This window comes from Perca fluviatilis, chromosome 21 (genome assembly GCF_010015445.1).
Source record: "Perca fluviatilis chromosome 21, GENO_Pfluv_1.0, whole genome shotgun sequence".
NCBI lineage: Eukaryota > Metazoa > Chordata > Actinopteri > Perciformes > Percidae > Perca > Perca fluviatilis.
Window position 1 is genome coordinate 15768124 of NC_053132.1, and position 14067 is coordinate 15782190.

A 14067-nucleotide genomic window follows, 5' to 3' on the forward strand; every position below is an offset into this window, starting at 1 on the left:
GAAATACAGTGGATGTGTGATTTGGAAGGTTTGAATATGATGACAAAGTAGTAAGACCTGGGAGAAGATTAATGGCACTGACTTCAATTGTTAGTCGTGATGAAGTGCAACTGAAAAACAGCAGCTGTGCTTAGAGCAAAGAGGCAAATTTAAGTGTAGTTAATAAGGTTTGAAAGAAGATTTGCATTTTAGCAGAAGTCCACCAGGTTTACTCTGCTTCTGTCCTGTCCTGTTTTGTCAGTGGGTAAGCGACAGAAACCCGGGGAGCTGAGCGCCGGTGCTCCTGGAAGAGAGAGGACTGCTTGTTTTTTCTGGCAAGGCACTCACTCCAGCGTCAGCGAGAAAGGAACCTCGGCTCTAATGACAGTGGAGCTGGGCAGCCACAGGGGGTCACAAGTGGGTATCAGTTCATCACGGCCACACACAATCAATAAAATGTCACGTTTTGATGGTAAAGTTCCCGATTAGAACTCATAATTCAAGTAGGATTTAATCAAAGTGTGTCTTTCTATATATGTTTGTATGTGATTGGCTGTCCAGGTGTTGGTGAGTGAGGGAAAAGAGCCGCCGTGCTTCCTCCAGCTCTTCCAGGGAGGTTTGATCATCCACAAGGGCAGCAGAGAAGACCGCGCCAACAATACAGGTAAAAACAAAACGTTTTTTTCTCATGCAGTGTAATACCAAATGGCGAGTAGGGAGTTGTTGAACACTTTTTAATTTTCAATGCCAAATAAACACTGAATTATTGTGGCATTAACGCTTCTCACCATGTCTGTGTCCCCTCTCCAGATGGCTGGAGGTTGTTCTGTGTTCGTGGTGAGGCAGAGGTGGAGGCCTCACTGGTGGAGGTAGATTGCCAGCGTGCCAGCCTGCGCTCTCGTGCTAGCCTGGTGCTTCTTAGCGCTCAGAAAGGCATTCTCTACTTGTGGCACGGCTGTAAAGCACATGCCGGTGCCAGGCAGGTGGCCAAAAGAGCTGTGGACAAACTAACCCAGAGGTAAGGAGTATAGGCAGATGGATAATTAGATGATGTGTAGTGGAAGGACATATGTGGACCAACAGTTTATCTGGGTTTGTGTCGTCAAGGTGTCCCTCAGAGTTAGGTCTGAGCAGCACCAGCAGCGTGACAGTTGAGGAGGTGGAGGAAGGATCTGAACCTGCAGAGTTCATTAAGGCTCTGGGCCCGCAGGACAAGAAGGCCTACGACTGTATGCTGCAAGGTGCGTCCTCACATTCACATACTCAAAACCACTTCCCAAATTTTCAGCAAGAAATGGAGAGAAAGTTCTTTATTGACTGCTTGTATTCAGTGTGTGAGCAGATATGTAAAGAGATGTGTGTGTGTGTGTGTGTGTGTGTGTGTGTGTGTGTGTGTGTGTTCTCCAGATCCAGGGAAGTACAACTACACACCCCGGCTGTTCTGGCTGAGCGCCAGCTCCGGGATGTTCGAAGGGGAGGAGCAGCTGTATCCAGCCAGGGTGATGGAGGGAGTCATGGCGATGCCATTCCTGCAGGAGAACCTCTACTCCGCACAACAACCAGGTACCACACACAACTGTATGTTCTGATGCTTTCTATAAAACTAAACTGGAGTATAGATCAGTGTAAAACTATTTCTGATATGTTATCCTAGAATAAGGTTACATTGCCAGTTGGATCAATGCTCAAATAGAAAAGTATCTGTATCTCCTATTTATTGATGTAATAGTGACTGTAGTGTAAAATCCCATAGTTTGAAGCTTTGCACCCTTGTGAGTCATTCATCTAAAGAATTTGCACACTTTAGAGATACATCATGAAAAACAAAGTGTCTGTGCTGAGTTGCCCTTAATCTAAATCAGAGATATTTTGTTAAAAAGAGAGTCGTGGCAGGTTTCTCAACTTGCGTGCACACAAAGAAACATGACACAAGGGCGCCTGGGTAGCTCACCTGGTAGAGCGGGCGCCCATATATAGAGGTTTACTCCTCGACGCAGCGGCCACGGGTTTGACTCCGATCTGCGGCCCTCTGTTGCATGTCGTTCCCCATCTCTCTCCCCTTTCAAGTCTAAGCTGTCCTATACAAATTAAGGCCTAAAATGCCCAAAAATGTATCTTAAAAAAGAAACACGACACAAAAATTACAAAAACATTAAGTTACACATTTTTCCCTGTTTGGACCTTGTACTGATGAGAACTTAACAATGAGGTGCTGGTGTTTGAAATACTTTCAAACAGGCTTCTCTGTTAGATATGTAAGTGCTCTGCCGTCTTACTTCTCCAGCCCTGTTCCTGTTGGATAACCGTATGGAGGTGTACCTGTGGCAGGGCTGGCAGCCCGAAGACACACAGTGTACCGGCTCTGCAAAGATGCGCTGGAACAACGAGAGGAAGTGTGCCATGGAGACCGTGCTGCAGTACTGCAAAGGTCAGTCTGTCTACAGTAACTGATTAGGACATTTTTACCAGCCAAACACTTACCTAAGTAGTCTTCAAAAAACACTGCTATGTCTTTTTTTATGCCATCAGTATTTTGAGCACACATCACTTACCCCCTATACAGTAGATAACCTGAATCTGAATACATCTTCTACACTGTGGTGTGATTTACAGAGAAGAACCCTCGGCGCCCCCCTCTGGCATATCTGGTCCTTGCAGGCTGTGAACCCCTCACCTTCACCAACATCTTCCCATACTGGGAGAACGACACCAGTATCACTTCAAAGGTGCTGGAATACTTAATTATTATTATTATTATTATTATTATTATTCTCATTGTGACGTCTCAGTTTTTACTACTCAGTGTTGGGGTTAGTAGTGTTGTCCCAGTATCACAGCTTAAGACCGGAGACTGCTGAGCTCCATGTAGGTGACACTAGAAAGAATCCAAATCATCTCACTTAACCAGATCTGTTCAGATAGTGTCATCTCCCAGGTATGTCTATTTAAAGCTGGCATGCAGAATCATGTGTAGGGTAAAGCCAGTGAAGACAAAAAAAAAGTGGAGAGTAGAACTTCTACAGAGAAACACAGCAAAACAGAGTTTTTAAATGAAAAGTAAAAGTAAGTAAAGTTATCTATGGTTGAAATGCCTAATTTGTTGTCTCTGTTAAAGTCACCGTTTTGGATTGAAACCACTGTCACCAGTTAACTCCAAAGCGCTGTATTCTTTCCTGCAGGAATGATCCATTTGCACATATTTTGATATTATTTAAATCGGTTATGTAAGATGCTTAAAAAAAATAGAGGAATGGAAACTAGAATAGTTCAGTTTGGCATTTGTTTACCTGCTGTAAATTATATGTGTATACAGATGGAGAGCTCCAAGAACAAGGTGATATTAGTAAAGGAGGCGCTGTCTCAGCTCAGTAAGCTGCAGTACTCCATCGAGGAGCTGACCAGCAAACCACTACCAGAGGGAGTGGACCCTCTACGCCTGGAGGATTACCTGTCTGACCAGGACTTCAAGGTAGGGCACTCGGCTGCTCTCAAATAGGATCGTAAGGCTCAAAGTTAATTGTTGGATCAAATTATTTCCTTGCAGTTACAGTAATTATTTCCAGTGTGTGAGAATTTTGAGTATAAGCCAAATGACAGAAGACAAAAAGACATTTTCAAAATGATATCCAAACCAAACGCGTCATTAAAAAGCTAAAATAATGAAAATAGTTTGACCAGACAGTCATACGTGTTTGTATTGACCATATGCATGTTACAGCAAATATACATGTACACCGATTTCATAGCACTTGGCCCACCTGGACCACAGGTTTTTCACCCACTGTATTTGTTATTGTATTAGGCCTCACGTAACATTGGTTGTCCTCTTTCATTGATGTTTTGCAGACACTTCTTGAGATGAGCCGAGTTGAGTTCAACGCTCTGCCAAACTGGAAGCAAAAGAATCTGAAGAAAAGCAAAGGCCTGTTTTAAAACAAATCTGCCCCTTCTTTTATATTCTCAGCAGCTTTTCGTACATTTTTTGATTCCAAAAAGAAAATGATATCCTCATTTTGTAAGGATAAAGAAAAGCATATGTACAATTTTGTTTAAATGTTGATCAATTTTTTAATAACAATGCCATTTTTTACGTTTTCCTGTGTCACTGAAATATTTTAGCCAATCATTATGTGCAATTGTTAATCTTTTTTTGATGGCAAGATGTTTTCCTTGTATGGTAAAAAAAAGAAGTTACCCTCACATTATAAATATGTAATATACCATAAATGAATGTGTTTTTATGTCTGACACCAGATGGTGTCAATATGTGTGTGAGAATGTGTTTGTATGAAAATTGCCTGTGGTTTCAAAAGTGAGAGGAGTTAATTATTGATTTTTATATTTGACGGAAAAAGCCAGCTCTGTGTAATGGGATTAAATTGTTCAGCAAAAGTGTCTCCACTTAGAGGTTGACAAAGAAAAGAAGCAAAACAAGTCAAAGTTCAGAGAACAATCCCTATAATTTGTTTTTGTTTGTTGCGCATTAAAAAGAAAGGTGAGGAATTGTATTTTAGAGGTGTGACTCGGACATTTGTAACCGCAATTCCGTTTTTATTCTTTTTTTTTTTTGTAGATATGTGTGTGGTTGTGGGTGTGACAAAGTGAACTCCAAAATCCCAAAAGAAACTGAAACATGAAACATTATTTCTGACTTTGCAACCATCACATTGATGCGACTGACTGTTCAGCATCACTGAAACTGATCCATAACATTTTTATTTTTTATTTTTTTAAGTTTGGTACTGAATATTTCCTGGTTCTCATGAATAACTGCCTGTGTGCCAGCGATGGCAGCCCTCTGATTGACTGGTTGTTAGGGACCAAATCTCATCTTTTCTCTTGTTATACATGTTTTTTTGTATGTATGTGTGTAAATGTGCAACTTTAAAAGTATTAAGTATGTGTGGGTATGTAAGAGAGAGTAACTGTGCAGTATAAGCTGCATTTATAGCTGTAGGTGACACCACAAATGTATACTGCCACTGTGATGTAATGGTATGTAAACCATATCGTTAACATGACTGCCTGTGATGTCTGAAGTAGGAAATCCTCTGCATGATGTAAACTAAAATATTTTGCTTTTTTTTTGTGATACATAAGATCAGCATTATATGTGGAGACAGCTTCCAGGCCAGCTTTTATTTCATGGCACATAACAGTAAACATTGGTGTTAGGGAAATGAGATATTAATGCTCAAGATTCCCTTTTAAATAAAGTATTTAAAAAAATGTTTGGTTCTGATCGTCTTTGAAACAGCAGAAGCATGTGCTAGCTCTTAAAAAGATGATCTATAGGTCTTTCCACTGAAGGCATGTCCCAGTAGAAGACGCACAGGTGCAGATCATTAAATTAACAATGGCTAAACAAGCAGAGCCATTGTTAAGTGTTATTAGTAACACCTGTGTTTTCCCTGCTATGCCGGGGTCTGCCTGCTGGGAAAAAGGCCCGCTGGGATGAATATTACAACAGCTACCCAGTGCAAGAAGTTGTTGCAGTAATAATACAACATGATACTTCTTTGGAATGACTTAAGACACATTCATTTATTTTATTGGTGTGTTTTTTTTTTCTGCTGTTTTTAAGATGGAAAAGTCTGTGGAATCTGCCAGTGGAACAGTAAAGCATAACATTCCATAGCCACTACCACTAACATCTTTCTATGGCTTCCTCATGGCAGGCATTGACTTGTTATATGTCATTTCATTTAGGGGCACAATACCAGAGCCCTGGAAAAGGTCCAGCTGAGCTGAACACAGCCAGTATTAATGTTCTTAACGTTAGTTAAATCTGTGTCAGACAAGTCCAAACGTACCATTGTGAGAACATGGCTGCTGTTGTTATTATACATTATACAATTTTTCTTTCGTTAGAATTTAGAAAACTCTTAAAAGGCTATCATGTTAGAAACCCAATTTTAGGCCTTTATTGACAGGACAGCTGAAGAAATGAAAGGGGAGAGAGGGGGGAGTTACATGCAGCAAAGGGTTGCAGGTCGGAGTAAACCTCTACATATGGGTGCCCGCTCTACCAACTGAGCTATCCGGGCACCCAACCCTGTAACTTTTAGCCCTACAGGTTGTCTCATTGGAAATACAACTCGCGCTAGTTGTAGCGAGTTTAGCTGCAGGTAAAAGTTACATTTGTTGCTTTAATTAAATGATTTAAGCATACAATGAATTTTTTGGCCACCTGGGGGCAGCGAAAACAAGTTGTAAATGTAGCGTTAAACACACAGACATGATATTAGCTTGTTAATAAGTTGAGTTGTAACTTGCAACGTTAAATATTTAGTGCGTAACTTTTTTATATTAATGAACGTCCGTTACATTCAAGCCATTGCCAAATGAATTGCTACAAAGCTAATTAAGACTATCAGCTCCACACAACTCTGTCTGTATTTCTCAGTATCGCTATGTTCAGAAGATTGCGTTGTCCGGTGACTTTCCCGCGCATGAAGCTCGAGTGAAGATAATTACCTCTTCTGAAGAGTCTGTCATGTTTTTTAATCCTCCGTGTCCTCCTAAACTGCTAGCAACTGCATTTAGGAGGGCTGGGGGCGCGTGCGCTATCACGTACAGGCTTGTATCGTGTGGATACGCCGACAGTGTTGTTGTCATTACTTAGAATTCCTCATGGGGGCGACAGAAACTAACAGTTGCATACTACACAGCCAGAATACGTGGAGCAACATTTGCACTCATTTGGAGTAGTTTTTTTGTCTACTTCATTATATGTAAGTCATATTCAGTCTACTCTTAGCTATGTTTTTGGTTTTCACCAACTTCTGAGGGAAATATTAAAGATAGTCTAATAATAAACGGTTCTAAACCGTCTCTGGAAATATGTCGAACGTTCGCAGCTAACCTAAGATATAACCAAAGATATAGCTAGCTAAGTAGCTAGCGGTTAGCTGCTAACTAGCTGCTAGCCGTTTGGTGGTGGGCAGGTAGCAGATGGTGGGTTTTAGGGTCTATGAAAACGGTATAAACCAATACAGTAAAGTTGTGGGCTGGAAAAACAAAACCATGAGTTAAAATTTGCCGAAATGCTTCATAGATCTAAGGGGAACTAGAAGTTCCTGTGATATTTTCTGTGGGTTTTTCATTGTCGCTAGGAGCGACCCCATCTACAAATAGTTGCTTTAACATTTTATTTATTTAGCTAATTCAACAGTTAAATTATATTTTTACTAACAGGTAACGTTAAGTCTAAATGCTGATTCAAAGCCGGCACACTGCCCTGAATAAAATTCTGGGAACTGATGGATCCTTTATTCATTTGTTGCCCTATAACTAGAATAAAATAGCCTATATAAAAATAGGCAAATACATACATTCATTGGAATCAGCCTATAAAATATTCACTTAATGTTGGTGTTTCTTTTTAATTATAGAATAACTTCCCCTCTAGGTTGTTAAAACTCTTAACAAATTCCCAGAAAAAGTAAGATTTAAAAGACATGACCTTAGTATTCTTAATATCTAATATTTAATATATCTAATGCTTCTTTCCAATCTTATGCATGAGGTAATAAAAACAGTTAAAGTGCCATGTCACATTTTTATATTTAACCACCAGGGGGCGTTGTCTGTCCAACCATTATGTTCTGTAAATCTCTCTTTTTAAATCTGTGCAGCCTTTTGTGTCATACATAATCAATAAGTGATGAGTAGAAAATGGAACATTTAAAGCAAACAAAAAAAACCTTGAAATAGTTTTTGGAGGTCTTTGTAAATGTCTCGAACATTGTGTCAAAAACATTCATGAATATTTGTTATGTTCTGCCTGACTCATAGCTTTGATGCAGCACATCGGTGCATTACACACCCGGGGTTACTGACATACTGTAAACAAACCGTTATGTAAAGTACATCAATCTTCAAACATAAACTAGCTCTACATCTCTTATAGATCATCCTGTCACATTGATGCCAACAAAGATGCAGCAGCAAAGTTATTTCCACAGCAGATGGCAGGAGGCAGCCGTTGCTTCGTTGAACAGCGAATGGGCGGCTGGTTTTGTTTATTTATTATCTTCTCTGTCCTGCGAGCATTAATCACCTGCATCGCTCTGCCTTCTGGCTCAGGTGCCACAGCTGCCCACAATGTGACTGACATGCAGGCTAACAATGAAGCTGCTTATACAAGGCAGATTAGCTTGAGTAATAACACGCTGGATATGAGATGATGCAGCTGAATGGGCAGTTCTGGAAGGGGAAATAGTCTCGCGCTTTGATCAGGATCCAAATTTTGATCAAGCATGGGCCTGAAAAAGTCAAAACTCAGCACAGAACTCATTCTTAAACAATATTTTATGAAATAAATCCAATAAAAAAAAAAGATTTTCTCATTTACCATTCTAAATGGCAGCACGGTGGCTCAGTGGTTAGCACTTCTGCCTCACAGCAAGAAGGTTCTGTGTTCAAACGCAGGTCGGCCCAGGCCTTTCTGTGTGGAGTTTGCATGTTCTCCCTGCAGATTAAAGCAATAGTTTGACATTTTGGTTTATTTGACTTTATTGAACTCTCCGTGACAAAGAAAAGTGATTTTTTTCAAGATGTCAAACTATTTTATTTTTTTAAATGGTGAATTAGGGAGGGACTTCTGCAAATGTTGCTAATGTATTGGACACAACCATTACAACATGGCACACCCTGTGTGTTTACCACATTTGACTCTAGGCAGTACTAGCCTGGATGTTTTTTTGTTGTTTCTTGCATTTTACCTCAGCAATTGTTAAACTTAGCCAAAACTGTCATTGCCAACCTATTCTTTGGTAAGTAGGAGTATTTCTTTGTGCTGAGTGTAATTTGATGTTTTTGTGTGTGTTTATTATTTTTATGTAGATAACATCAACAAAACAGCAGGTTAACAAAGGAAAAAATATTTAATAAAGGCCACATCCAAATGAGATATTTTAGGAGGATTGATTGCCTCAGAGAGAGCCAATCAATTCCCCTACTTTTTTAGGAGCCTTCTTTCACTGAAATATGTTTATTAGCTGGAGCAGGAGAGAGGAACCTGGCTTTGAGGTTGACAAGAGAGTCCTTCAGATTCTTATAAATCACAAAGCAATACTGCCTGGCTTGCTTGGAAAGAAAACAAAACTCTTGTTTTTATGTGGGATATCCAAGGCCTTGAAAAATTCATTGTTCGCTCTGAGTGCAGCAGCCAATATTGAACCGAAAAAAAAAACCTGCAATAACCTTGGATGTCTGTGTATTCGTAAGGTGTGTACAGAATCAGTAGGAATAAAGGTGATAATGTTGCTAATCAATTTTGTTCTCTGGCTTTCTTCCCAGCAGCACTCTGGCTATAGATTCCTGCTGCTGAGATGAATTGCCAACTTCTCCGAGACTGCTTCGGAGCTACAGTGGGATTAACTCTCTGAGTTGTGCACTTCAGAATATGTACTGATCCAGCAGGTATGATTCACATCAGAGGTACCTAGGTTTACCTTCTGATTATGTTATTTATGGCAAGCTAAATATTGTTTTTCTATCTTTGTATTTCATTGTTTTTGCCTTAAAGGTCCCATGACATGGTGCTCTTTGGATGCTTTTATATAGACCTTAGTGGTCCCCTAATACTGTATCTGAAGTCTCTTTCCCGAAATTCAGTCTTGGTGCAGAATTACAGCCACTAGAGCCAGTCCCACAATGAGCTTTCTTTAGTATGTGTCATTTCTGTGTCTGTAGCTATTGAGGAGGAGAGAGGGGGGGCAAGGTGGAGGGCGGGGGTGTGGCCTTGACCAACTGCCACTTTGCTCGTTTGAAAGCCATAATGAAGGCAGAGCAGGATACCCAGGGCTCGGTTTACACCTATCACCATTTCTAGCTACTGGGAGACCATAGGCAGGCTGGGGGAATGCATATTAAAAAACCTCATAAAGTGACATTTTCATGCCATGGGACCTTTAAATCAACACATTACTTGATTTTACATTTACTGTATTGAGGCTGGTGCTGTTTCTGATCATTGTCCTATAAATCCACGTCCATTTTCACAAAGTATTTTATCTAAACATCAGCAGTCCTAAATAGTTCCTGAATAATAGTTTTCTTGTGTGCGATAAAATAATCTCAAATCAAAGGTCCACATACTGCATCTCACCTCTACAACTGTGTTATATCACATACTAATTATATACAGTATGTACTATATACAGTACTAATTGTCAGTTTTAGCAATTAGTATACTGAAATGCCACCAAACAGTACCTTATCATTTTATGCTAAGAGGAAATGGCAAAAAGTTGGATGTCAATCAAACTGCAACTTTTGAAAATGTTTTTCCGATTCAATATCTATGTTTTAGTTTTCCATGAAACTCCACCACCCACGTTCTCCTATGTTTCCTTTGTGCATTGCATTGTGGGAGAATAATGTAGTATGCATCAACAGCACTCAAATATCAAACGTATTCAGTATGCATACTGTGTGCTTTGAGTATACTTTATTTTGTGTCTTTTTCTTCCAGTGTGAACACACTACACCCTTAAAACCTGCTTAGAATAGTATGTAATATGGATTTGGGACACGCCGCATGAGTGGCTAAAAGTTGGCTCAGGTGACACAAATGGTCACAGAACAAATAACTGCGGTTGAAAGCTCTTTGAGATTTTTTCACTCATGCTGTTTCCAATCCAACAGCCTACCAATGTGTATTTCCAGGGGACTAAAAACAAGGAGGCTGGAGCTGCAAGTCATCCCCAAATGAGATGGAGGATTCCCCAAAACTAATGGTGCGTTGAGGCTGTCCTCCCCCTTTGAGGTGGGTGTAGACTAGTTTTTCAACATGACCTTGGATTTGAAAAAATCTTTAAAAGAAAAAAAATGACTACAGATGCAGCTTTTAGTGCTAAACGTTATTTAATGTACTCTTAAATGCAACAGGTAATATCTTTAGAAAAATAAACCATAGAAAATCTTGAAGGAGTACATATTGAAGTGTTCTGACTAAATCATTTACAACCAACCTAAAGTCTTAGGAGTCTTTACATCATATTATTACATCATTTTCTTTTAAATTTTATTATGTAATTATTATTATAACTATACTTGATCCCTAATGGACAAATGTGTAAATAGAAGAGTTTTAGGCATTTTGACTGAGGAAGGAAAAGCACAGATGTCACATTAACTATGGCTCTGTTCTGTTCAGTTGTCTCAGTAAGTCATTGCAATACAACACCAAGAGCCTGAAACTGAAGCAGTTAAATGGAATTCAGCCATCATTCATTTTATTATGTATACCTGTGCTGTCCCTACTGTGACATATCTAAATATAGCCCTTGTTAAAAAGCCTGTTAAGTAATAAAAGAAGTCTTTTGGGAGGTGATCTCGTTGTAGGGGAATTTAAATGAAAAATGAAAATGAGATCAAACAAGCAAACACTTGTGTAGCACACGTTTTGGATTAGGAGAGCTGCTCCCACTGAGCCAACTGCTGAAGTGAGCATTTATATTGTCTGATGTGTAGTGTCAGTCGGTATTTCCAGGCAGCAGATGGTGACAGTTTGCCCACTTAACTCCAGCACGACACATTCGAACACACACATACACACTCGCACACCTCAGTTACAACAAACAAACACAAACAGATTCATATCCTTCCCATTCCTACACCGCCCTCTGACAAAAGCAGGTAGTGTACACCACATGCATGCATAAACACACACATGCACGCACGCAGACACGCACACACACACACACACACACACACACACACACACACACACACACACACACACACACACACACACACACACACACACACACACACACACATATCTCCCAGTGACAAAAGCCTGCCTGTATCGACCATGACATCAGTCCTGTTTCCTGCGGATGAGAGGGGAACTGCGGATGACAGATTGATTGAAAGATCTTCATCCCTCTTGCATCCATCATTTCAGCCTGTTTATCATCTTCTTGCTGTTCAATCCATCTGCTGGAAAGAGAGCGAAACCCATTTAGGCCAGCCCTGACCATCAAGTCACCCAGAGGGGTTTTTAGACTACATACAGCCGTGGATCTGGCATAACTACTCTCACAGAAGACAAGAGGACCACAATTTGTTTGGCTGAAATGAATCCAAAGTAACATTTGCTCGACCTTGTCTTTCTGAATATCCAGGTAACAGACCTCCATCATTGTGGCAGTTGAGCTGCTTGATAATCTAAAGCCAAAGTTCTGTACCTGAGTGAGGTTCGGAGAAACCCAAAATGTAATCTCAAACCATGAAGGGATTAGTCTAAACTCCATGTCTCAGTTTATGGTGTGGGAAATTCAGATTTTTAATCCATTCATCTTGCCAATATGCTTTGCAATTACAAGCATTCGATTAATGGAAGGTGAAGAAAAACTGCAATGTATGTAGGGGTGGGTAGGGGGCGAAAGATCAATACATATAGTATCGGGATATTTTCCGTGGCTTTACTGTATCAATTCACGGAAACCAGGTATCGATCTTTTGTTATATAAATTGTACATGAGAATTTAACTTTTCGGTATTAGAATAATAATTTTCAGTCCACTAGATGGTGCAGTTCAGTTTTTTATGGTGAGGTCAGCAGGGGTTATCGTCTGGTACCATCAGCGTGCACGAGGAAGTTGGTAAAATTAAGATGGTGCAAAATATCGCAATGTTGCATGTTTAAAATAGTAATAATATCGTATTGTGACATAAGTATCGTGATGATATCATATCGTATTGTTGGGCCTCTAGTGATTCCCACCCCTAAATGTATGTACAACATATGTTTGTGTGAGGCAGTTACACCTGCTGTAAAACTTGGGCTTATTTGTCTCTTCTATTATGTGTGCTCTGTTGTTGCACAGTGCACCAAACACCATAATAAACAGTTGAGCAGATCAACTCACAGATGTACTTTTTCGAGATGTTAGGAATGAAACGCCTACACAGCATCCTTGTGGGCAAACAAACACAAAGTGACTCATTAGTCAAAATTCTAACTAAATGCATAAATCTTTTGCATTGAGAACAGTGCACCCTATAACACAGATATTCCCACTATCACAATAAAGTACATTCTGCTCTCAAAAATATTTTATTTCTTTATCCAGCCGACAAAACAAACTACTAAGTTACAATCATGACCATCTGTATTGGCTCTGATTGATGCCATGCATCACCGAGGTGCTCAGACAGCTTGGAAAGCATTAAACTGTTGACAGCCCAAAAGCTCTCTAGAATGTCTTAACCGTGAAGTAAACATTTTTTGGGATGTTGACGGCACTTACCCAGAGAAAGTCACACGGAGCAAAATAAACTAAGACTTCTAGTTGACTGATAGGGACACACCCTTTAGAAAGTAATGCCTGGGTCAAAGCTGTAGAGCACCCTTATCCACAAGGATATGTCGGTCATTAAACAAGGCCATGATAAAGTGTTCAGTAAGAGCTTAGAGCAAAATAAAATACTAAAAATACTGCAGAAAGGTTTTTAAAGATAACCGTACTGGTTGATTGGTAAGAAATACATGTCAATGTGGTCTCCTGATGAAAATATAATTTGTTAAATAAACAGCTGCAAGTATTTTATGCTTTTGGAAAAAACATAAAAGAAAGAAATACGACTCATTTCTAAAGGCAGGCTTTTTTCTGAAAACCTGTGAATATAGAATTAATTTTTGTTTACAGAAGATTAAGTAGAGAGAGAACAGATAAGACAGGAGATTGACTCACCAAGAGTGAATAGAAAGAAAGTAAAAACTTTTTTTTATTGCAGATGTTGATTTCTGTACCAACCTTTGATGGACTTTTCATGTAGCACCATCATTAGGTTAAACTTACTACGTCTAATACTTTGTTTTATGACCAAATACCTGGATGACTTAATGACATAAAATATAATAATCCTTAAACCTCTTATGCAAATCCCGATGATCAGAAACAACCGCCTCAGTGACAGTATTGTTGTTCTGATGTGTGTCGTTACAGACAACAACGTCATAGTTGGTGTAATTGCTTTGCAGATCTCTGGAAGCAGACTGAAACTTGCAATTTGCTGTATGTGTCTTTCGGGACTTTAGCATGAGACGGCTTTGTTATTGAACCATCATTT

The 14067-nt window shown here is 39.6% G+C and overlaps 1 protein-coding gene and 1 long non-coding RNA gene across 7 annotated transcripts in view; both read left to right on the forward strand.

Annotated features, from left to right (window-relative positions):
• Nucleotides 1-5208, forward strand: part of svild (supervillin d) — a 46762-nt gene extending 41554 nt beyond the window's left edge. For 2 of the 3 annotated variants that reach the window (XM_039788179.1, XM_039788178.1), the window contains 9 exons: nucleotides 242-396; nucleotides 541-643; nucleotides 790-997; nucleotides 1087-1220; nucleotides 1387-1542; nucleotides 2264-2407; nucleotides 2593-2705; nucleotides 3293-3448; nucleotides 3826-5208. In XM_039788179.1, coding sequence (XP_039644113.1) covers nucleotides 242-396; nucleotides 541-643; nucleotides 790-997; nucleotides 1087-1220; nucleotides 1387-1542; nucleotides 2264-2407; nucleotides 2593-2705; nucleotides 3293-3448; nucleotides 3826-3912 — 1256 coding nt within the window. In that variant the 3' untranslated portion in view covers nucleotides 3913-5208. The remainder of the gene's footprint in view (nucleotides 1-241; nucleotides 397-540; nucleotides 644-789; nucleotides 998-1086; nucleotides 1221-1386; nucleotides 1543-2263; nucleotides 2408-2592; nucleotides 2706-3292; nucleotides 3449-3825) is intronic. The other variant, XM_039788180.1, reaches the window with a different exon arrangement.
• Nucleotides 5209-5983: 775 nt separating this feature from the next.
• LOC120551718 overlaps nucleotides 5984-14067 on the forward strand; it is a 41532-nt gene continuing 33448 nt past the window's right edge. The window contains exons 1-3 of one of the 4 annotated variants that reach the window (XR_005637907.1): nucleotides 5984-6107; nucleotides 9286-9405; nucleotides 10654-10753. This is a non-coding gene — a long non-coding RNA (uncharacterized LOC120551718). Of the gene's footprint in view, nucleotides 6108-6624; nucleotides 6714-9282; nucleotides 9406-10632; nucleotides 10754-14067 lie in introns of those variants that run through there. The other 3 variants (XR_005637908.1, XR_005637905.1, XR_005637906.1) reach the window with 3 other exon arrangements.